Source organism: Gossypium hirsutum, chromosome D07 (assembly GCF_007990345.1).
Source record: "Gossypium hirsutum isolate 1008001.06 chromosome D07, Gossypium_hirsutum_v2.1, whole genome shotgun sequence".
NCBI classification, from domain to species: domain Eukaryota; kingdom Viridiplantae; phylum Streptophyta; class Magnoliopsida; order Malvales; family Malvaceae; genus Gossypium; species Gossypium hirsutum.
This window is the reverse complement of record NC_053443.1, coordinates 5,723,957-5,748,398: the sequence shown is the minus strand read 5'-3', so window position 1 is coordinate 5,748,398 and position 24,442 is coordinate 5,723,957. Positions and strand designations below refer to the sequence as shown.

Below are 24,442 nucleotides of genomic sequence, written 5' to 3'. Positions count from 1 at the left end.
AATCAATATTTGATATTCTTCATAGGGTAAACTACAACCAGAGTCACTCAACTATTAGTAAGTTTACGCTTTAGTCATTCAATTTTAAAAAAAAACACAAAATTGTCATTAAACTATTCAAAAGATTTAAAGTTTTAGGGACCTACTTCATTCTTGTATTCTATTAAATAGTGACCTCATCATCGTCGAGTCTTTTTCCCCGATAAAGAAACACGTTGAACAAGAGCTTTTTTCTCTCCTCTAACTTTATGGTTTAATTTTCCTTGAAATGGCATGAAGCTTCGCTAATTTAAACCAGAAGCCCTAACAAAGAAACCTTTTCAATCTCCGTCCACCATCATCAGATGATCGCCTAATTTTTATATGTTCCTCTTCTCAGTGAGATTTTCTCCTTAACCTTTTAAGTTGAGCTTTGCCGCCTGGAACTCACCAACTAACTCCTGACTAAATCTGGTACATTTGAATCTCTTTTTTTTAATATTTAATTATTTTTTTCTCTGATTTTATTTCACCCTTTTGCTTCTATAGGTCCTTTTTGGGGCTTGCAAAAATAGGAATTTTTTTTTTATTTTTGGCTATATATATTTGGTTACTTTGATTGTGGTTGTTATGATATTTAATTGTTGGTACAAGGTAAAGGTGTGAATAGCTTAATTGTGATTTTTCTTTCTCATGATTCTAGCCTAAGGAGAAATGGATTGGGTAGAGGTGAAGCATGAGATTAAAAGTGACTTTTCTAGAGTTTGAAGCTTCAACCATTACTGATACTATTTGGATTATCTAGTTAGGGAGTAATGAATTAAAATTTTGAATAACTAAAGTGTAAAATTTTGAATTTATTAATAGTTTGGTGACTAATTTATAACTTTTTTTAAAAAAAAATTAAGTGACTAGATTGTCAACTTATTACTAATAGTAGTTACCAAATTGTAAATTTAGTTATCCCCTCGTCTAGCGACTAACATCCATTATTAACTTAATGATAACTTTTGAATAATTTACATTAATCTTAGCTTACCCTAATTTTTAATAAGATTATATAATCCAAATATTTTAATAAAATGTATCAATTCCCAACTTAACATAGCCCAACAAATCAAGTCAATATCTAGCAGTATTTCGCATTTAACTCAACTAAGCCATGAAAATGTGTAAATCAAAGAAATCAGCTAAAAAAACGAAAATAACAATTATAATACAAATATATAAAAAAAAATCCACTTACATAAGTGTAAAACTAAATAGTTTTACATCCTTTCATATTTTTATATAACTAATATTTTAACAATCCAATTGTTGATCTTTAACCTCCTCTCTCCTTTGTTCGGTCGGAAATCCAAACCTACTCCGCTCATTGGCTCCGACTGGTAATTGGGTAAAAACATAGTTATACTGCTTTGTCATGCCAAGCCAAGTCAAGCTAGGAACCAGTTTTTAACACAGTCCTCACCAAGATGTAAAATCTATAGGCAAATTTCCTGTCAGCATATAATCCATATTCATTGTTGTTTTCTGTTTTCGACTTATGCTACCTACACTCTTATAGTTTTCTTAATATACACATGTCCTGCACATATTTCAGCATTATCATGGGACTACACATAATGGGCATTTAACCTTGAATCTGTATAACATAGTATTCTTCAAAAATGCTAGCACCATTTATCTTTGCATCTCATCCCAATTCAGTATGAACAATTGGCTATAAAGAAGATATGAAAGATCCCAAAAGTAATATATAACACCCAAAGTTACTAATCTATTAGTATTTAGCAACTTTAGGTCTTCATCACTCAGCTTCAAAAAGTTACAAAATGGTCACCTAACTATTTGAAAGTTTTAATTTAAGTCATTAAACTGTTAAAATTGTTATTATATGGCATTCTTTGTTTCTTTGTTTGTACTTTCTACACCAATCAAAAGCTCTTCTTTCATTTCTCTTCTATCTGTCAGATCGACTCGGATCTAAGGCATGCTCTTCTACTTGTCAATGAGTACTGATCCACAATATCGATCGTCAAATTGTCACTTGGAGTTCGCTAGCCGGATTTAAAAAAAAACTTAACAATCCAGTAACTAAAATAAAAACTTTTGAATAGTTCAATGAAAATTTTTGTAACTTATTGAAGTTGAGTAATCAAAATATAAATATACTAATAGTTTAATGACCTTAGGTATAGTTTACCCATATAAGAAACAAAAAAATGCATTCATGCATATGCCCCTAAAACAAATCCACTAAAACTGGCTTTGGCAAAGGGACTTGGGATTGAAGATGAACTACCCTAGGTGGAAGAAGCTGCTCCACCTAGTGTTTGGCATGATATTATGATATGTTGTGTTAAACTTTTCCTAGTTTTCAATAGCAATTAAATAGATTTCTCTTGAATAAAGGTCAACCAAATTAGCTATATATTTGACAAATTTGTTTCTAGAGGGAACAAATATAGAAACTTCAACAACCGTAGCAAAGAAACATTTATTGCGCCATTGCTTCATTCCAAAGCTATTAACCTTCTGCATGAATACGTCACAATAATCACAATGCATGTTGTCAAGGCTACAAGGTGCATTTCTATCTAGTAGCAACTTGATAAAAGTATCATGAAAACCCTTGTCTAAGAATTAGATTACATTTTGCTCCTTCTACTAAAAAAAAGGCAAATTAATCCCTTTACATACGATCAAAGTGTAAATTAGTTTTTTCTGTTAAATTTTTTATTTATTTGTACTGTTAAAAACTGAAGTGATTGACCAAATAATCAACAACAGGCATGTGGCGTGCCACATGTACCACCTGCTGATGTATATTGACCAACTTTAAACAGTAAAAATGAATGGATTTTTTACCAAAATAATTATTTTATTCTTTGGTCTAATATATAGGGATTAATTTGCCTATTTTCTGAATAAAAGAACAAAACGCAATTCAATTCTTAATACAAGAAACTCCTGATACTTTTAGTTAAGTGCATCAAATGCGCCTTCCCTAAAATGGTCTAGCCTTCACAACACAAATAACTAGTCCATAGCTTAAAGAACTAACAATATAGCATCTAATTGTAAAACATATATTCCTTTCAATGAGAAAACAATAGGAATATGATTTGAAAATACTTTAATCTTGGTCAAGCACTTTTCTTTAACCAAAATATAAGCTAATATTATCTTATCTCACTTTCTTTTTTTCTATTAAAATTCTCAACAATAGTTAGCATTAACTTAACAAAAGAGCACCTTAAAAATATAACCAAAAACCCAGTAAAGCTACCATACAAACCCGCTCTATTCTTAAAAATAAGTAAATTAATCCCTGTACATTTGATTAAAGAGCAAATTAGTCTCTTCTAATAAAATTTTCATCAATATTTATTATTAAAAATTGGTGCCACAGAACAAAGACCAATTTTTTACCATAGAATTGGACAATTTACTCTTTGATATAATGTATAGGGATTAATTTGCTATGAGTGAAAACGTCAAAATACAATCAGACTCGTCAATGATACTTTTACAAAAAAAACCCTAATGATTCTCCTACTTCACTCCACCAAATGTTAATGTAAACAGAGAAAGAGCTAATACAAGCTTAAACTTACATTGCAATGGCGGATAAATATCTCCATCACTGCAAAAACGTTATGAAAACCCTTTACTAAGCTTCTGAATAGCACAAAACATTTTCCTTCTAGAACCAACTGCATTTATTCCCATATCTTTCAAATCTTCCAATGTTAACAATGGCAAAACCTCATCATCAACTTCATGGATCTCGAACAGTGGAGCGTACCTTCCTAAACCCAAATTATTTAGCCATATTCGAACCCCATCTTCATGCACTGGTCTCCTTCTGTGGATACCCAAATTATCCAAACAATGAATTGGACTCTGTTCTTTAATGGGACTCTCTGAATTCTCCATATCGAAACCATCGTTATCTTCACCACCACTGTATTTATCTTCCGTGTTGTTTTCGCCGTTGATATTAGCGTTTCCGCCGCTAGAATTGTCGAATTTAGGAACCCAATTGGATCTGATCCGTTTAATAGCGGGTCCCCGTTTCTTGATATCTTTAACCCTCCAGCAACCAATTGTGACGCCGTCTAAATTATTATTGTTTTCTTTAGCTTCTCTTTCGTCATCGAAGGTGTCGTTGTTGGTGGTGTCAGCGGCGGCGAGATTGGGAACAGTGCGAGTTTTTGACGATTTAGAATTCAAACCGCAGACTGAGGTGTTTAACGAATGGTGGGGTTGGTTTTTCCATTGCTTAGAAGCGGCAGATACGGCGGAGGAAGCGGTGGGTCTTCGTGTGTGAGAATCATAGGATTGGTCGCCACCGATGTCGCCTAATCGAACGCTGGGACGTCTTTGGCGTTTGGATCCAACGGTGTCGGATGAAACGACGGCGACGGAGGGTGGTACGACGCCGTTTAGCTGGTCATCGGATTGCTGTATATCAGCCATAAGTGGGGGGTTTGGGGGGGCAATGGGTGGGAAAGAGAAACTGAAATACAAGTGAAGTGGGGAGACACTGTGGAAGTGATGTTTGGGTGAGTAGCACGTGTTCTCATTTCCTACAAAGGGAGACGACTCTCTGAGTCGGCCCCGTGTTATTTTTTATTTTCCTTCTCCCTTGCCCTCGATCCTTTTGGACGCATTTTTATTATTATTTAATTATGATAATTTTTAATTTAGTTATTAATATCTTAAATATAATTTTTTTTGATTATTTATATTTTAGGTTGTTTTTATTTTAGTCACTTTTCATTTAATTGTTAATGAAAGTAATGATGTGATCTTTTTCTAACCGGTATAATAACACATTATTTATCAATACTTATATATACTATCAAGTTGATCCTAATTCTAAATAATTCAATAAATTTAAACATCTACATTTACAAATTTTATCAATTTGATCTTCAAACATATATAATTAAATTTATTTAATTATATACCATTATGAAAACTACATATATGAAACTTTTATCCAATGACACTGTCATATGTGTGTTACCTCATAAGATATCCTTGACCCTTTTAGGTTAAGTTCGTCACCTAATTCGATCCATTTTATCTCATGATCAACATTATATCTTTTGCAATGAAAATGATCATCACTTACAAGCAATAATGATTAGTCATTCATCGTAAACAAATAACCTATGGTCACGCTCCATTTTCATAATTCATACAATACCAATGAGGATGTCACTCTTTTTTTTGAGTTATGATTCCATTACTGTGAGTGAAATCATGTCATGCACAAGTCATTTGCTCAGTATACCAACTTTTGACCCACTACCATCAGAGCATAGGCTTTCAATATATCAAAATGTATCATTTATACACACATGACGGTTCACTTACATTGGATTAAGGTAACTTGCACAATGAATGTCATAAGTGAATAAAACCATAAATAGCTCTAGGATAAATTCATCTTGGATCTAGTCCAAACAATCACAACTATATTTTTATTTTTAAGAGTCCAATTACTTTCGATAGCCAAGATGGGCACTTTCCCAATTGTACTTATAGATCACATAATAATTTTATTTAAAATTAAATCATTTTCTCTATAAGATTCTATATACCATGGATAATTTAGATTATTTACTAATAATAGTTATCTTCTCACATTATCATTGTCTAGATAATCAACTTACTATTAGTTAAACCTTAGATAACCAATGAGCTATTATTTTCTTATGCATTTTACTTTTTATATAAAAACCATTGCGAACAATCATATAAAAATTAATCAAAAGAACGTGTGTTAATTTCATTTATTCAATCAATTTGGAAAAAAAATATACAAGCAATCATGACGAAATTAAGAGCATAAATCCTAATATTAGCAATAGCTTGTGCCAGTGTCACGGGCTGCGCAAAGAAACCCGCGACCAAGGCACACTTTGATGTTCCCTTTTGTTCATTGGGGGTCATTCAGCCCGACAGGATTGACCCATTACTTGGAAAAGACTCAAAGCCCATCTACTTGGAACCTGGGTAATTGTAAACATTATATTTTGTTGGGATGATTATAGTAAATCCTAAAGGATAAATGTAACGCCCAAATCCCGACCTGATTGTCAAGTTTGAGCTACGAAGCATCACATATGTTGCTCAAGCAACTATGTTCACAAACTATCAGTATAATGCAATAAACCATTAAATCCAAGCATGACACGCATTTAATAGTTATCAAGTTTTATATGAGCTAACGAAAACTCAAAAACCAAATCGAAAATGAATAGGGATCAAAATGTAAAGAATTTAACTTGCAGGACTGATGTTGCGACAAATTGATTGGTCTTGTCGTGACGATGGGGTTCCTCGTCACAATGTGACAAACTGTCTAGCGTCGTCTCGACAACAACTTTATGATGTTGCGCGTCGCGACGTCATTCTGTTTTGGCAAAAAAATCAAGTTCAAATCCTGCCATTTCATGCCAATCAAAACCAACAACAAAACAACCTAAAAAATGACCAAATGAACAATTTTCCTACAAATGTAACATGTCCAAAACACACCAAAAACACCTTCCAAACATCTATTCTATAGATTTGACTAATAGACAAAGCATCATACATTACATACTAATAAAATATAGACATTAAAACTTGAATATGCTCATTGTATCCATGCATATCACAACATATTCACATTATATCCAAAATGACTTTACATACCTACATCATTAGTTGATATCATTTACACTACAAAACAAAAAGACTCATTAGGTACATGCCCAGACTAACTAGAACAAGAGGCATAAACTTTGTGGATTTGGGAAAACTTGATGTGATGCTGAAGTGGACACCGGACATGTGGATTTGAACTTATCCTCCACACAAAAAATAAACCGTATGATGAGTATATCACTCAGTAGTATTCCTGTAAGTCCAATACAATATAAGGAGATGGTATAATTTGCAATTCGTAGAATCAACATCTAAACATTTGGTTCCTTATAACTCAAACATGAAACATCATTCATTATACATTTCTAATTCGTCAAATCTCAAATCGTATTACTCTTCAGTCGATATTCAATTTTAAGTGCTCATGTTCAACTCATTTCAGTCTGTCATCCCAGATTGCCCGACAACGATGACCTGCCACCCCGGATTTCTCGACAACGACAACCTACCACCCTGAATTGGCCGACAATGATGACTTGCCACCTTGGATTGCCCGACAACGATGGTTTACCACTCTGGATTACTCGACAACGATGAACTACCATCCCAGATTGCCCGGCGATGATGGCTTACCAATTACTCCATCATATGTCGTGTGGCTACAAGTCATCCATCTCTTTATTCGTTTCATATGAACCACTTAATATTTATAATTCAAAATTCATCAGCTATGATATGTTTCAACATGCTACCACTAGTTTCTCATACTGCTTCTTAGATGCGAATTAAGTCTATAAATTCTACTTTATTCAATTTAGTCCCTGTATCAATATACAACATTAATATTCCCAATTCAATTTAATCAATCCTCAATAGTTCATAATAACAATCTGCAATACAACATTTACCATATGAAAATATAATAAGAAACATTACTCGAAAAAAAAAAAGAGGCCAAAGCTCAATGACTGCGGGGCACCATTCTCTCTAATGACAACTTCGTAGCTATCTATCTCTTTCCCAAACCTCATTTTTAGATGATCACCTGAGTTGCCAGCAACAGCACACCGATCAAACTCCCTCGGAACATAAGGTGGTCTATCAGGGAGGACAAGTGAAAGCTTCTCCACGCATAAATCTTTATTTGTACGGTTGTTCCTGCAATACCGAAAAGAAAAATGCCATAATACAGTGTATCTCAGCAATACGTCCTAATAATCTGGCATACCAAATACCTCTTTCTTTTAACACATTATACAACAAGCAGTAATGTCATTATGTCTCTTTCTTAACCTTACTTACAATCTATATAGAAGCAACTTATCATATGCTTTCACTAATGCTGATGTTCCTTTCTTCACCTTACATTTAGAGATGCATACACTGCATAAAAGCAACTTATCGTATATTTCAGTAATGTCGATGTTCCTTTCTTAACCTTACATTTATATATGCATACACTACATAAAACCAACTTATCATATATTTCAATAAACCAAACACAATACTCATGGAAGCATTTATAGATGCATACAGCATACGCTACATAAAAGAAACTTATGGTACTCACAGAAGCACTCATCAAGTTATACATTCGCTATGAATATTCTGTAAAATTTAAATGTGGGGAGAAAGTGGTTTATATAATTTTATTTTTGAAGGAAGCAATTAACTTTTTTAAGAATAAGTCGCATAATAATTGAAGAATCGAACACAAGACTTTTCATTATGTAGCTTAATAATTATTCACGTTTGCGAGGACTTATCTAAATAGACAATTCGCCATCTTTAACCTCATACAAATAATGATTTAAGTGTAACAGCCTCACCTTTGCACCAAAGACCTAAATCTCTCATCATTATAACATCAAGTGACTCGTTTATGTACTTTTCAAAGACAATTCCTAAGGAATAGACTAAGTGCTAAACTCCCATTCCTTAAATACTTTTTTATAATTTTATAGTTTTTCTATACAATACAATATTCAACATAACACAATTTAAATTTATATTAAATAAGTGTTTGATAAAAAATTTAATTATCACTTCATATAAATCTAAATTTTTATAATTTTTAATTACTTGATTCTGTCTTTGTTGATGTATTTTCATCTTGATAGAATATTTTATAAATTTTAAATGTTGGAAGAAAGCGTCTTTTATAATTTTATTTTGATAAAATTCTCTTAAACTTTAATTAAAAATGAAATAATTTAAGGAGTTTGGGATAACGATATTCTGACCGGTATGATTATAAAATTATTAAAATATAAAAAAATAAAAAAATTCAGTTAAACTAATTTAATATCATTTTCAAAATTGATACCTCAACCAATTTTCGATCCAATTGATCAGTTCAATTCGATTCAAACATCATTGATTTAAAACCTTTGCCAACTTACTATATCGGATCACTTAAATATTGATATTATGGATTAGTCTAATTCTTTTTATTGCTAAACTTAATATTTTTATTTAAATCTAATTATAAAAATATGAAGGTTGAACTATAAGTTGATATCTAATATACTTTATCTTAATTAATATATTTTAACAATTAAAGTTTATATTATAATTTAGGGGAGAAACTCAAACACTAAATCTTAAGAGTCAACATAAAGCTTTAACAACTTGCTCGTTTAAATTATTCTGGATCAAAAAAGGAAAGAAGAAGAAGAGGAAAGGAGAAGAGAAGAGAAAAAAAAAAGGAAAGAAGAAGAAGAGGAAAGGAGAAGAGAAGAGAAAAAAAAAAGGAAAGAAGAAGAAGAGGAAAGGAGAAGAAAAAAGAAAGAAAAAGAAGGAAAGGAAAAGAGAAAAAAAAAAAGAAGAAGAAGAGGGAAGGAAGGAAGGAAAAAAAAAGAAAAAAAGGTAATTTTTTTTATAAATTTAATTTTTTTGTAATATTTGTGTGTTAAAAATTTATGTTATGTACATTGTACGTATTTTATTATTTTATTTAGCATATATATTTTATGAAATATATTTAGAATGAAAATTTTAATGGTATGTACATTGTATGTTGATTAGGGATTTTTTTTATGAAATTTACCTAGAAAGTTGAAATTAGTTATTTTAGGAAAATAGTATTAAAAGTAAAATAATAAAGACATATGTTTAAGAAAACATAAAATACGAAAAGAAAAAATGGAAATTGTATATTCACCGAAAATAATAAAATGCGAAAAAATGTACATGTAATAAATTTCAAACATAATAAATTGAAATAATGTAAAATTATAAAATTAAAAATTACGATATTTTTTAAAATGATAAAATGCGGATAAAAAATACGAACAAATGACCGAAGTAAGAGCGTATTAGTAAAATTTTTTTAAAAAATTCAGAAATAATTAATACAAATAATTGAAACAAAATGTACTGAAATAATATAAAATAATAAAATACGAAAATAATATATTTTTATTTAAAGAAACAAAAATCGGGAAAATAATAATACGAGTAAAGGGCAGGGAAAAGAGTTTTTTTTGGGTTTTTACCAAAATATTACCAAAAAAAAATAAATACCAAAATATTATAAACATTTTTTTATTTACCAAAATAATAGAGGGAAAAAAAGAGGGTGATGGAGGGGAATAAAAAAGCAGCACCAATGGAGAGAATAAAAAGGCGGCACTAATATGTGGCTAATTGTCTTTTAATCCCTCATTATTTATTATTTTCTTTTATTCCCCTTCAAGACACTAAATTAATAAATTTCAAACATTATGACTGAAATAATGAAAATTATAAAAGACTAAGTTTATGAGATTTTTTAAAATAATAAAATGCAAAGAAAAAAATACGAACAAATGGCGGAAGTAAGAGTGTATTACTAACTTTTTTTAAAATTCAGAAATAATTAATACAAAATATTTCAAAGAAAATGTACTGAAATAATATAAAATAATAAAATACGAGAATAATATATTTTTATTTAAAGTAATAAAAATCGAGAAAATAATACGAGCAAAGGGTAGGGGTAAGGGTTATTTTCTTACACCAAACTAATTTCAAACATTATGCACTGAAATAATGTAAAATTATAAAATTATAAATTATAAATTTTTTTAAAGGAATAAAATGCAGAGAAAAAAATACGAATAAATGGCCGAAGTAAGATTTTTTTACTAATTTTTTTCAACTTGCAGGCATCGCAATGGCTGGATTGATTAGAAACGATGAACACATATCTGATGCGGCTAATAACGAGGTATCATTTTTTATTTGTTAATCACAAGTTCTATTTATTTAAAAAGGATATACACAGTATATACAAATAAATTATGTTATCGTAATATTTTTTTCTGTAATTTAACACTATCAGGACTCGTTCCGAGTATTAAGGGGCCGTGTGAGTGTTTTAAAGAAAGCTCCGGATGCACGATTGATGGAGTGCTTGGAGCTAGCCGGATTTGGGTCAGTAGCATTGATCCGGTCATCCGACTTGCGCTTTGATTTATTATCTGCGCTAGTGGAGCGGTGGCGCCTAGAGACCCACACTTTCCATTTTCCTTGCGGGGAGTGCACGGTTACCTTGGAGGATGTTGCATTACAGCTTGGGCTCCCAATTGACGGGAGTCCCGTAACGGGAGTATCTTCATTTACGGATCCGGCTGCACTTTGTTATCAGCTCCTAGGAGACTCGCCAGGGGACGATGAGTCATATTTTTCCGGCATAAAATTTACATTGCTGAAAGCCAAAATTGGACAATTATCAGCGACCGCCACTGAAGGTTAGTTGATGTGCGTTGCTCGACCATTGTCTCCACGTCTTCGTCGTCTACAAGTTCCATTTCGACGAATTTGACCGGATTTGTCGAAACTGGAAACTTGTAGAAAATTTTTGATATCCTTCTCCCACAACGTCTAAGAATTTTTGCATTAATACTTGCCTTCATTTCATCGAACAATACATTTCTATTAAATCTTATTGCTATTTGTTGTCGACATTCAAATACACATCCAACACTTGTTGTCAAGATGACTCCATCGAAATAAACGCATACAAGAAACTTAGCATCCATCTTCAATATTTAATCTGTAAAAAAAAATCTCATAAAAATTCTCGAACGGTAAATAAATTATTAATCCTAATAACTAACACAATAATAATATTAATAATTTTATACTCAAAATAATACACACTAAAATTATTAATTAGAGTTTTACTAAAAATAATAACTAACTAACTATAATAATACTAGTTTTTTACTAACTAGTTTATATTGGTAAATAATAATAACTAACAATAATAATACTAGTTTTTTACTAACAATAATACTACTAAGTTACTATCTTAATACATTAATAACATCTTAATACTAACAACAACAACAGTAATAATATTAATAATAATACTAATACTAACTAAAACTATCAATTTGAGTTTTATTAATCTTAATAACTAACCTAAAACAAAAAATATTACAAAATATACAAAACAATAACAACAATATAATCAATTATTTTTTTAAAAATACCTTCTTTTTCTCTTCTTTTCGTTAGCACCTCTTTTTCTTCTTTTTTTTCTTCTGATTTTTCTCCCTTCAACTGGGCAGAGGTCGTATTTATAACACGAGTAGTGCCGCCAATGCCTTTGGCACCATTGGTGCTGCCAATGGTTTTGGCACCTTTGGTGCCGCCAATGGCTTTGGCACCAATGCCATTGGCCTGATTAGGCTTTTTGCAGGTTTTTTTTTGGTTTTTTTTGTTTTTTTGATATATTTTGATAAATAATAAAAATAATTATAATATTTTGGTAAATAAAAAATTATAATATTTTGGTTATTTTTTATTTTTTTATAATATTATTGTAAAAAACCCTCCAACCTTTGATTAATTAATTTTCTTTATTATTCTGAATATTTAAAAAATGATGGATTATTGTGATCATAATTGCTCTTAAATTTATTTTTTAAAACGTAAATAAAATAATTGTAAAAGTCGCTAATAATTATTGGAGCAGACTTGTACGGCCGAAAAAAGAAACAGAAGCTCAGGTTGGACTTTGAATTTAAGGTCAACAATGGCAGGACTGCCTGGTCACACCACAGACGGCAGAAGAACCTACCTCGCTTCTTCCTACGTTATTTGCTTAATTTCTTTCTATTACTTCCTGTACTTTGTAAAAGTTTTGGACCTACTCTCTATACCTTTTTAATCTCCATGATATTAGAAGTTAAATTTGTTTCTTTAAATTCAATTATTAGTCCTATACTATGTGTACAATTATAGATTTAGTCTGTGGTTCTTTAATTGGATCATTCTAAGTCTCGAGTTTTGAAATTTCAATATTAACACAAATAACAGCTGTTAATTAATTACCTTAATTTTTAGCCAGTAATATATAAAAATGACAAATTGAGATGACATTACACATATAATAATATGTTTGAAGCATCAAAATTTGAAAATAGTACAACTTAACTTGTTTTTAACATTTTTCTTAAAAAATAGTAAAAAGTATTTTTTTTTTCTTGCATAAAACTAGTAATATAGCCCGCCAATTCTGGCTTCTTCATTTTAAAAAATTATTTAGCTAATAATAAAAATTAATTTTAAATTAAGTTGTATCAAACTCATTGTTTATTTTTTTAACTTAAAAAAAACACATTTTTTTATATCTCTTTACCCGCGCAAGTATACTTAATTTTCATACATTTAAGAATTAGCCCCTTATTTTTATTCCAAAAAATTTAATCTCTTTACTTTTTCATATTAAAAAATACAAATTTAAATTATTAACATTGATAAATTTAAGTCCATTGAAACGTCAATTTTTTTACATAGCTACCAAGTCACGAGGGCTTTTTTTAATTGAAAAATATCACACCAACGAAACAAAATAATTTTAATGTAATTAATTAACAATTGAATCTTAATTTTAAAATCTGAAAAATAGACAAAATAAATTTCAAATATATAAATATTACTAAGACTTGGAGATATGTTATGTATATCAATAGGCCAAAAACAAATTTTCCCTTTTTAAATATGTTATAAATGAGATGATATTATTAATAAAACATTAAATTCTACTTGAAAACCAAAATAAAAATTAAAGTGAATAAAACCCGAAGTTATTTGAGAGTATGAATTTAATCAAAAAATAATTTAAGTTAAATTCTTTGTTCAAACTTGAATAATTAACTCGATTCAAATAAATTACTTAATTTAACTAAAATTTTATTTTCATTCCACTCAATTATTTGATAAACAAAAGCAAGACTTGCTTTCAAGTTCACTTTCTTTCTTTCTTTGTCACTAAACCCTAAAAGAAAGTAACAATAAAACATACTTCTATGTTACTATTATTTCCTTTTTCCTTTTCCTAAGTCAATCCAATGTTGGGTCTTGGCATTTGTGCTTGGGAGACTTAATGAGAAACACAAAAGAAAAAGATAAAAGGAAATAATGGATCTAACACTACCAAAAATTATAGTCTTATTTAGTGGATTACGTTTGTCCTTTGTGTTCTTCCTCCGTTGATGTCCTTGATATCCTTTGGAACTTGAAATTTTGGTTCTTCCTTTGCCTTTGCTTTTGGCATCTTGTGTCTCTTTGGGAAGCTAGGTTAGAGCCAAAGGTTAGACAATTTATATTATAGAAAGCAATACGGTAACATTTAATTCAAAATTTGACCATTTTTTAAATTTATTTCCTATACATTTTTTGGATCCATATTTATTATTGAACTTGATAATTTTTTTTATAAAAATAATATAAATATTTAGGTGATGATGTGACATATGGACCAAAACTAAAAAGAAATTATTGAATTTCGAGACTATTGTGAATCAAAAAAAGTTAAAAGTACCAAATTGAAAAAGTTGTCAAATTTAGGGACTAAATATTGGTTTATCCTTAAAAAAAACAGAAGTGAATGTATTTTAATATTTTATTATTGCATCAAAGACAAGACAAGAGGGCTTAATAGTTAATACCATATGTTTGTAGGGCAGCTCTTTGCATTAAAATGAACGGAACGGATTTAGAAATTCTTGCCGTAAGCCCTCCACTTCCCACAGTACACTACCATTGTCCTGAAAAAAAAAAACGTGTTTTCAAATATTTATAATTAATATGCATGTTTTTCCATTTTTTTTTGTTTGTTGCAAAAGGGATTGCAGATTTTCCAATTTTGAATTTCGAATAATGTTGGTGAATGCATGAATTGAGGTTAAATTGTTGTTCTGAGCTCTTTATTATGTTTAAATTTAAAATTTAATCTTAATATTTTAATTTGACATATTTTAATCCTTTTATTTTTATAATGTGATTAGCTCACAATTAACCCCTTCAAACTGCATCATATTGACGTGGATGTTTTTGGGTTGGAAGGGTATTTTAATTAGAATTGTTAATGGTTATAAAAGCAGAGGTCAAATTATGCCATGACCAAGTCTAAAGCAGAGGATCAAATTATTGGGTATCGTAGAAAAGCACAAAACCCTAATATAGAGTGTACCTGAAACTGAGAGAAGACCGCAGACGTTTCTCCTTGGTGAAACAAAAATGCAGCTGAAGTATCCAAGAGCGGAATGTTATTAGTCGGAGTAAATGTGGCCGCGGTGCCGATGGCGGCAGCCGTAGTGGTTATAGGCTGAGTGGGGTAACATTGTGGCGGTGAGGATATATTATTTACCATCTGAAACATAATTAAATATTTTAGAGACAAATAATTAAACATATTATCAAACTATTTTTCAATTTAATACCTTACCTCTGGTTTGACCATAAATGATTCAGGGTCAACTCCTAGATCATAAAACATAGGATTCAAAGTAGCAATCTTCATTGATAGAAACTAAAATAAAACACGAGGCAAAAAAAAATTATTGCTTATTGGATTACAATTTAAAAAAAATAAAAATTGTGAAGAGTTTTAATGATTTTTACCTCTACTTGACTTTCAAGCGACTGAACATAATTGATAATTTCATCCAAAATAAGAGCCTTTCCAGTTATCTATTTTCATGGAAGAGAAAAATGGAAAGCTGTGAGACAGAAATCAATGTTGAATGAAAGCATTATTGCATCCTTTTCCTTTGGGTTAATTTCAAATTCCTCATCAAATTAAAATATCATTCTTTTATTCTTTAGGGTGGAGCTAAAAATTTCGTTTAAAATGTTCAAGATAAGATTATAAGGGAAAAGTTAAATAGTTTTTATAAAAAAAAGTTAAAATTAAATCTCATGTGATAGCTTGAAGGTCAGAATATTCACCGTATCAGGTGTGGCTTGGTTTGAGTCGCGCTAGTCGCGTTTGTTATTTGGGTTTTGTCTTGTTATTATAATTCACCAAAAAAGATAGTTGAAATTAAATTCTTAATTATAATTAAAAAAACTAAAATTATAATTTTTTCATTTAATTAAAGGCTAAAAAAATTTAAATTGAATCTTTTAGGGTGGGTTTGGATGGACGATTGAGTGCAGTGCGGTGCGGTGCGGTGCGTTTAGCCTACTTTTTGTCTTACGCTACAGTGTTGCTACAGTATCTAATCTCACCGCCACCGCTATTTTTACACTAACTGCAAGTAAACGCATCGCCCATCCAAACTCACCCTTAATTTTGAAAAGAGACTTAAGAGTGATTAATCTATTTAGCCAATGGGGCTAAGCAAAGTTGTTTGAACCAGACTAGATCAGCTGATCGAACCGATTAGATTGAGAAATAGTCGGGATATTGATTCGGAGAAGCACATTGAATTAGTTGACTCGAAAACCAATACGGATCGATTAGATCGGGTAAAACACCAATTAAATCAAAATTTTAATTTCTATAATAATTTATTTAATCAAACCGGTAGGAATGATTAGACTAAATTTAACTAGTAATCAGATTTTAAAAACTTTGGGAAATGTATGCCCCGCCTACCCTTGGATTTGTCAATCTAGTGGTCAGTTGAGCAAAACAGATCAAATTCAAACAGATATTTAATGCAAAAGCTGACAACTGGAATAACAGAAGGACCGGATTGAAGTAATACTTTTATTTTAGGATCCAAATTTAACATTTTAAAGCTTAGAGACTCATAGTTTATGCTGCAATTAACCCCTTTTTTTCCTTTGAAAAACAAACAACAAATGAAAGTTATGAACACCTTATCACATCCTGGAACCAGTCGCTGCAATTTTTCCATCCTTTCACTGATTTTCTTTCTTCTTACCTGCAAAATTCAACCACAATCACGATAAACACAACATGATAAATAATGTAATACAAAAAAAAAAAAAACAAATACCCTTTCAGCTAGGCTATGGCTATCAGTTGCCTGACCTCTCCTAGCTCTAACATGAATGTAACGGCCATTAGGAGGCTCTTCACCACCTTTCTTTCTATCTTTTTTACAACCTTTATACGCCTTCTTTTCATCATTTCCCTTCTTTTGCTTCTTGGATTTCCCTTCTTTTTCATCCTAATGGTAAAAATAAAAAATAAAAAAATTAAACCCAAATTCGTGGATTTTTTTTTAAATAAAAAGATTACCTTCACCCCATTTTTAGCCCTTCTTTTCTTGCTTGTAAGAGCGACAATATCATCAACCACAGTGAATTCACCAGTGCTGCTCTGCTCTTTAAAAATTGAACCAGAAGGTTCATTATTTTCACTATAAACCTGATCGAAATTGAGGTTCTCAATTTCTTCTACAAACCCAGAAATTTTATGTGGGGAGAAAATGGAATCAATGAGGAAAGGGTTAGATTTAGTTGAAAAGGATGCCATTGAAACAAAAACAAAATATGTGTGAGATCTTTAGGGTATTTTTTGTGTGTGAAAGAAAGTGATGGGAATGAGAATGAGAATGAAAGAGATGATAATGACAATTCACAAGCAAAGATGCTAAGTGCACAATGCTTTATATCGACAATCAAAGGGAGAGAAATGGGGTCACTAAATTCCATGCAAAATATGCGGTATATTTCGGCTAAATTTTATAAAAAAAGACGAATTTAAAAAAAACTATGGGTTTAGGTAGTTTTCTAATATATTTAACGAAATAAGTTGATCTTAGAGAGACTAAGTGAAAACGCATTTAGCAAGAGTGTTTTTTGTTTATGTGGTAGGAAAGTGCGTCTTGTGGGATGCAATTTCCTAACAGTAGAATTCCAACTGTCACAAAACTTCAACGGCTATAAAACAACTAGTTTTTTTATTATATAAAACCCTAGTCATTTTCTCATTTTCAATCAAATCCAATTCTATCCATTCTTTCAAATTTTTAGTTTTCATTTTTTCATTATATTTCTCTAAATTTATTGTTGTTTTAATTTTCTATTTCATATTTTATTCGTTTTAATTTATTTTTATAATGACAAATATTCTTATTTGTTTCAATGACAACCACATTTCTAGCGTCCAATTAAAAATTATATTTTTAAGTTTTTAATTTTAATTAAGTTCATAATTAAGTTGTTAACATTATTAAGTTTTTTTTATATTCAGGCCGAAGATTGGATTTTGGAGACATACATACATAATTTATCATTGAGGGCACTGCATGTAATTGGATAATACTTGGAAGAGGTGAGATTCTTGCACGTGTCTCGTATGCTAGGGGGTGTAGATTGAATCCCACACTTATCAGCGCGTTGGTGGAAAAATGGAGATCCGTGACACACATTCCATCTTCCATGCGGTGAGTGTACAATCACACTTGAGGATATAGCTTTACAACTTGGTTTACCAATGGATAGACCAGTTGTTAAAGGATCAGTGGTCGTTGGCGGTTGGAGTGTCATTTGCAAGCAACTATTAGGTAAGGTGCCGAACAAGTTTTTTGGTAGCTAGATAGATATGAAATGGTTGGAATATAATTCCGGTTATCTTGATGACACCTCGAGTGCCTTTAAAAGAGAACAACACACCCAAACATGCACCCTGAGGTTAATTAGTGGTGTTCTAATTCCTGATAAATCTCGAAATTTGGTACATTTAAGGTGGCTACTACAACTCATCGACTTGAAAGAAGCAGACCGACTTAGTTGGGAATCAACTGTGTTGGCCACATGGTATCGAAAGATGTGTTGGGCAACGCAACCACAAAAAAAAAATGGTGGTTGCATACTCCTTTTGCAGTATTGGGCATGGTACTGACTACTATTTTTACGTTCCTAAGTCGACGCTCATTATATTTTCCCACTCATAACAAAGTAAAATTCATTTGATAATATAATTATCATAATATTTTTCATTATTATATATTTTAAATAACATATTATTTGAATAGGTAGAACAATCACGCAAGTCAAGTAGGACTACCGAAGGAGCTCGAAGATATCCGGCTATTGTTTGATCAACAATCGAAAGCCGATGTTAGTTTTTTTTTCAATTATGCATTATTCACCTAAGGATTTAAAGTTTAATATTATGTAGATAATAAAATTTATTATTTCATACTATAGTTTGAATGGATGTCATACGTTGATCCGAGAATTCGAGCATGCATCCCGGTCGAATTTTTGGCCAATCCCAATATCTGACATGAGGTGTCGTTGATAGTGTACGTGACGGTGGAGAATCGACGAAGATTGGAATAAATTTCACGGGTAATATATCAACATTTGGGAGCATAGGTACAATATCTTACCTAGTCACGAACCATTTCTCGCTTCAAAATTGACGACCTCTCCAGATTACATGTCGTGGTTCAAACATCACGATAAGCCTATCTTCTGTTAAGGAGGCAAAGACTAGGCACTGTTGTACTAGGAGGCCAAGATGACCCCACATCAATCCTAGGTCGGGAGTGCATGCCTTGACGAAGTCATTATTAACTCCAACCCAACACGAGGCTTCGAGGGCTGCACCACCTCCTAGTCAGTATGGTTAATATTATTCTGGTGCTTTTACTAGCCCTGTTATTTTTACATAAGCACCACACTATACACCATCGTACCTTGCTTCAAAACCTTATTTAGGTATTTTTTTGCACCACCTCTGTCCCCAGCACCATATTACAATCCAATGTCGACAACAACACCGACGTATCTGCCACCTCCAACAATTCCAACTTTTATCCGCAATTGGGTTATGCGACACCATACACTTATCTGCTAATAGTGTCTCAAACACCCCCGACGTCACTATTCTACCGAGGTGTCTCATCTTCGTAACAACTTGTTAGTGGAATGAAGGATATACAATGACAACATAAGATGACACTGCACTCAACCACATAGGAGATTACTATACTCATCTTTGTCTCCACCAAACGTAGTATCATTAACCTCCTTCTTCTCTGAAACATGTGATAGAATTTGGGGCAATAAGACTTTCAAGGGAGGAGTGAATTTTTTGGTGGAGAAAAGGTGAAGGTTCTTTTGGATAGACAATGGTTGCTATGATTAAAAAACTCATTAATAACTACAATTGTCACCTCGACTCAAGTTTTACCTTCTCTCCACCGCCACAATCACTCTCCCTTGAGAGTCCTCTTACATCCAACTTTGTCACAAGTTTCGGATAGGGAGGTTAATGATATTGCTTTTGGAGGAGATGAAGAAAAAGATTAATTTGATTATATTGGAAAGCCCCCCAATTTTTCCCTATGATTATGATCTCAAACTTATGTATCGAGTTTACAAACCATCCTTTTCCTATGAGGTGAAACTCGAACCTATGAGCACATAACCACTGTCAATTAGGATTCCGAGTTATAGGCCAACTTATAACCGTAAAATTAACATTGGTCAAGTATGAACCCTAGTTATACTTCAACCCGTCACTGTATAAGCACCGTGAACTTGAAGCCCGAGTTGCAATGTGATGAGTTGCTAAGGCAATGGTTGCATCCCAACATGATAGATGAAATGTACGAGTCTTTGAGCATTATCGCATCATAGTCAATTCAAATATACCTTTAAGCTTTCATAATGTCTACCTCAAACATAAGTTGAACATCCAAGTTGGCATTTAAAACCCATTTGGACTGCCAATTAGGATTTTCGTTAGGGAGGTAATGGAGCTTAACGACAAAGTGACCACTTCGTAATAAAATGATAACGTAAGTGACTAAAACGTAACATTTCAAACATAAGTAACTAAAATGTAATCTGATGCAAATAAAAGTGACTATTTTTTAGTTTACCCAAATTGCATGTGAATACTTGAAATGTTGATATGTATATTTAAATATTTTAAAATTTAGAGAATAATGAAATTTTTTTAATATAAAAGTTAATTTTTAAAATCGCAAACTTCATTATTTTTTTAAAGACATAATAATAAATTTAGCTTTTAACGTTTACATATTTTGTTAGTTTGATCTTTATTCATTTTTTAGTTAAATTTAGCCCTCGATCTTTTAAAAAGAATCGAATTTGACTATTGGCTTTTCAAAAATAGTCGAATTGTTGTTTTTCACATGGCAATCCACATGTACTTCATGTTATTTTTTAAAAAAATTTATGAACTTTTTATATTTTATAATTTATTTTTGAATATTTTTAAATTATTTTTTAGCGCGTCATATAAAACAAATAGTGTTATGTTAACATGGAGCACAAGTGAATTACCCTGCAGGGTACCACGACAACATTATTAAAAAAATTAATGCTTTAATTAGCATTTTTGTTAAAAATTTTATTTGACTCTTTTTAAAATGTTAATGACCAAATTTAGCTAAAAAAGGGTCAAATTGATAAAAGTTCTAAATGATGAGAGCTAAATTTGGCATTATATATATAATTTGAATTCATTTATGGGTGTTTACTCACTATTAAACCTAATTTTTAATCTCCAAAATCGTATAAATTAAGCCAAATTAAAGAAAGCAAAGACTTGTAGGTTTAAATCTCATTTTGAATTTTTTTCTAAAATTTATTTTGAGTTTAAATTTTATTGTATGTGAGATTTATTTGGATTTATTCTATTATTCAATCTTATAATTAGGGTCTTTCGTTGCTAAAACTGTTAATTTCATTGTTAAGTAACACATTAGATCATATATAACATTATTTAAAATTTAAAATTAAATATAAATAAAACTTTAAAATCAAAGAAAAAAAAGGTTAAAAAGTAAAAAATATGCAAGAGTATGATGTGTGACTTAACTTAAAGATATAGCTGGAATTTGGCATGAACTAGTTGTCACCATGAAAATAATAAAGGAAATTTTGAAGAAGTGCCATTATTTTTATGGTACATTGCATAATTGTTTACAGGGTTTTTTTTATATAAATAATACAAAAAATTAAAATAATATTAAAATAGTACAACCATTTTATTATGTACCAAAATGATACAAACAATAAAAAAAAGTTGAAAATGAAAAAAAAACTTGACGGAAGTGACAGCACCCTGATTTAGGGGCTGCCACAGGCAGCACCAAAGGTGCTAGTGACAATGGTGCCACTGCCACAGGCGGCTCCCCAGCCCGTATTTTTTGTCTTTCTTTGTCGTTGGGACCATAATAATGGTCCCCAAAGTGGCAAAATGAAGCTACAGGAAAGAAGAATGAGAGAAGAAGAAAAGAAGAAGAAGAGAAGAGAAGAGAAGAGAAGAGAAGAGAAGAGAAGAGAAGAGAAGAGAAGAGAAGAGAAGAGAAGAGAAGAAGAAGAAGGGGAAGGAGGCGCAGAAGGAAGAAAAAGGAAAAAGAAAAAGAGAAGGAGAAGAAGAAGAGGGAGGGAAGGAAAAAGAAAGGAAAAAAATAAAGGAATGTAATTTTTTTAATAGAGTAAGTAATGGTATAAAGGAAATTTGTTTATTTTTGTTGTTATTATTATTATGTGATTGGTTTTGATTTAATTGAAATTTAATTTTAAATTTATTTTTTTGGAAGGTATTATTTGATTAAAAAGAGATATTAAGGTATGTTTATATTTATCTATATTTTCATTCATTCAGAATTTAATTTTAATTTTTATGTTATGTACATTCTATGTTTTATTATTTATGTTATGTACATACTATATCTTATTATTTTATTATTTATGTTATTATTTATGTTATGTACATTCTATGTTTTATTATTTTATTTTATTTATTTGTTAAGTGTGTTTTATGTTGATTAGATATATTTTTTATGAAATTTATTTAGCATGTTGTAATGAGATTCTTTTACAAAAATAGTATTAAAAATAAAATAACGAAAAAATATGTATGAAAAAATAAAATACGAAAAGAAATAAAAAATGAAAATAGTATATTTTTTGAAAGTAATAAAATTCGAAAGAAAGAAAAATACGAACAAATGGCCAAAATAAGGGTTTTTTTTACTAAATTTATAAAAAACACACACTAAAATAATACATTTCAAACATTATGTACTAAAATAATATAAAATAATCAAAATACAAAAATAGTATATTTTTTGAAAGTAATAAAATCTGAAAATAAGAAAAATATGAACAGAGGGCCAAAATAAGGGTTTTTTTTACTAAATTTATATAAAAAGCACACTAAAATAATACATTTCAAACATTATGTACTAAAATAATATAAAATAATAAAATACGAAAATAGTATATTTTTTGAAAGTAATAAAATCCGAAAATAAGAAAAATACGAACAAATGGTTAAAATAAGGGGTTTTTTACTAAATTTATATAAAAAACACACTAAAATAATACATTTCAAACATTATGTACTAAAATAATATAAAATAATAAAATATAAAAATACTATATTTTTTAAAGTAATAAAATCCGAAAATAAGAAAAATACGAATAAATGACCAAAATAAGGGTTTTTGCTAAATTTATATAAAAACACACACTAAATTAATACATTTTAAATTTTATGTACTAAAATAATATAAAATAATAAAATACGAAAATAATATATTTTTTGAAAGTAATAAAATTCGAAAATAAGAAAAATACATTGAAATTAAAAACAAAAATTTGTTTTGAAGTTGCAGGCATCGCAATGGCTTGATTGATTAACGACTATCCTCACATATCTAATGCGGCTAATAATATGGTAATGTATTATTATTTGTTAATCACAGGTTCTATTAAAAAAAGATATACGTAATATATAGAAATAAATCATGTTATCCTAATATTTATTTTCTGTAATTTAACACTATCAGGGATCGTACCGCGTATTAAGGGGTCGGGTGAATGGTATAAGATATCCTCCGGATGAACGATTGATGCCCTACTTGGAGCAAGCTGGATTCAGGTCAGCAGCATTGATCCGGACGTTCGACTTGCGATACAATTTAATATCTGCACTAGTGGAGCGGTAGCGCCCGGAGACCCACACTTTTCATTTTCCGTGTAGGGAGTGCACAGTGACTTTAGAGGATGTTGCACTGCAAATTGGGCTCCTAATAGACGGGAGTCCCGTAACGGGAGTAAGTGCATTTGCTGAGCCGACTGCACTATGTTATAGCCTACTAGGAGACTTGCCCGACGACGATGAGTCAAATTTTTCAGGCTTGAAATTTACATAGCTGAAAGGCAAATTTGGACACTTATCAGCTAATGCCACTGAATGAGAGTTGATGTGCGCTACTCGAGCATACATCATGCATATTATAGGTGGAGTACTGATGCCCGATTCAAACAACAATAAGGTTCATATCATGCACTTACCTCTATTAGCTGATTTGAGTAATGTTCGCTCGTATAGCTGGGGCTCCACAGTTCTGGCAGTATTGTATCGGGAGCTTTGTCGGACGACAAAACCTGCTGTCGTAGACATGGCGGATGCCTTACATTGTTGCAGTCTTGGGCAATTTATCGGATGCCATTCTTGGCATCAGTTAGTTACCAACCATATGTATATCCACTAGTTAACAGGTGATAAAATATAACTTGTCATTAATTGACAATTTCTTTATGA

General features: G+C 30.8%; 2 protein-coding genes across 5 annotated transcripts; both read right to left on the bottom strand.

Moving 5' to 3' along the window:
• Window positions 1-1,171: 1,171 nt before the first annotated feature.
• On the bottom strand, window positions 1,172-4,634 carry LOC121219295 (protein bicaudal C homolog 1-A). 2 transcript variants are annotated; one of them, XM_041097214.1, is made up of 2 exons: window positions 3,600-4,634; window positions 1,172-1,463 (listed from the first exon to the last, which is right to left on the bottom strand). In XM_041097214.1, exon 1 carries the CDS (start codon window positions 4,462-4,464, stop codon window positions 3,640-3,642), a length of 825 nt encoding a protein of 274 aa, XP_040953148.1. In that variant the 5' UTR covers window positions 4,465-4,634; the 3' UTR covers window positions 1,172-1,463; window positions 3,600-3,639. The 2 variants fall into 2 exon arrangements, with proteins under 2 accessions (XP_040953148.1, XP_040953147.1); XM_041097213.1 differs by lacking the exon at window positions 1,172-1,463 and adding an exon at window positions 1,470-2,517.
• A 9,186-nt stretch (window positions 4,635-13,820) lies between these two features.
• On the bottom strand, window positions 13,821-17,599 carry LOC121219294 (transcription factor bHLH137). 3 transcript variants are annotated; one of them, XM_041097211.1, is made up of 8 exons: window positions 17,138-17,597; window positions 16,893-17,066; window positions 16,752-16,817; window positions 15,547-15,615; window positions 15,371-15,454; window positions 15,116-15,295; window positions 14,592-14,690; window positions 14,114-14,216 (listed from the first exon to the last, which is right to left on the bottom strand). In XM_041097211.1, the coding sequence occupies exons 1-7, from the start codon at window positions 17,372-17,374 to the stop codon at window positions 14,619-14,621; spliced, it is 882 nt and encodes a 293-aa protein (XP_040953145.1). In that variant the 5' UTR covers window positions 17,375-17,597; the 3' UTR covers window positions 14,114-14,216; window positions 14,592-14,618. The 3 variants fall into 3 exon arrangements, with proteins under 3 accessions (XP_040953144.1, XP_040953146.1, XP_040953145.1); XM_041097210.1 differs by lacking the exon at window positions 14,592-14,690 and having other exon boundaries at window positions 13,821-14,216; window positions 17,138-17,599; XM_041097212.1 differs by lacking the exon at window positions 14,592-14,690 and having other exon boundaries at window positions 13,821-14,216; window positions 16,928-17,066; window positions 17,138-17,279.
• Window positions 17,600-24,442: the final 6,843 nt, after the last annotated feature.

Coding starts and splice junctions, on each gene's coding strand:
- LOC121219294 (XM_041097210.1), bottom strand. CDS start 17,374: ATGGCATCCTTTTCAACTAAATCTAACCCTTTCCTCATTGATTCCATT. Junction 15,455..15,546: donor CGCTTGAAAGTCAAGTAGAG/GTAAAAATCATT, acceptor GTTTTATTTTAG/TTTCTATCAATGAAGATTGC. Junction 15,296..15,370: donor CATTTATGGTCAAACCAGAG/GTAAGGTATTAA, acceptor ATTATGTTTCAG/ATGGTAAATAATATATCCTC.
- LOC121219295 (XM_041097214.1), bottom strand. CDS start 4,464: ATGGCTGATATACAGCAATCCGATGACCAGCTAAACGGCGTCGTACCA.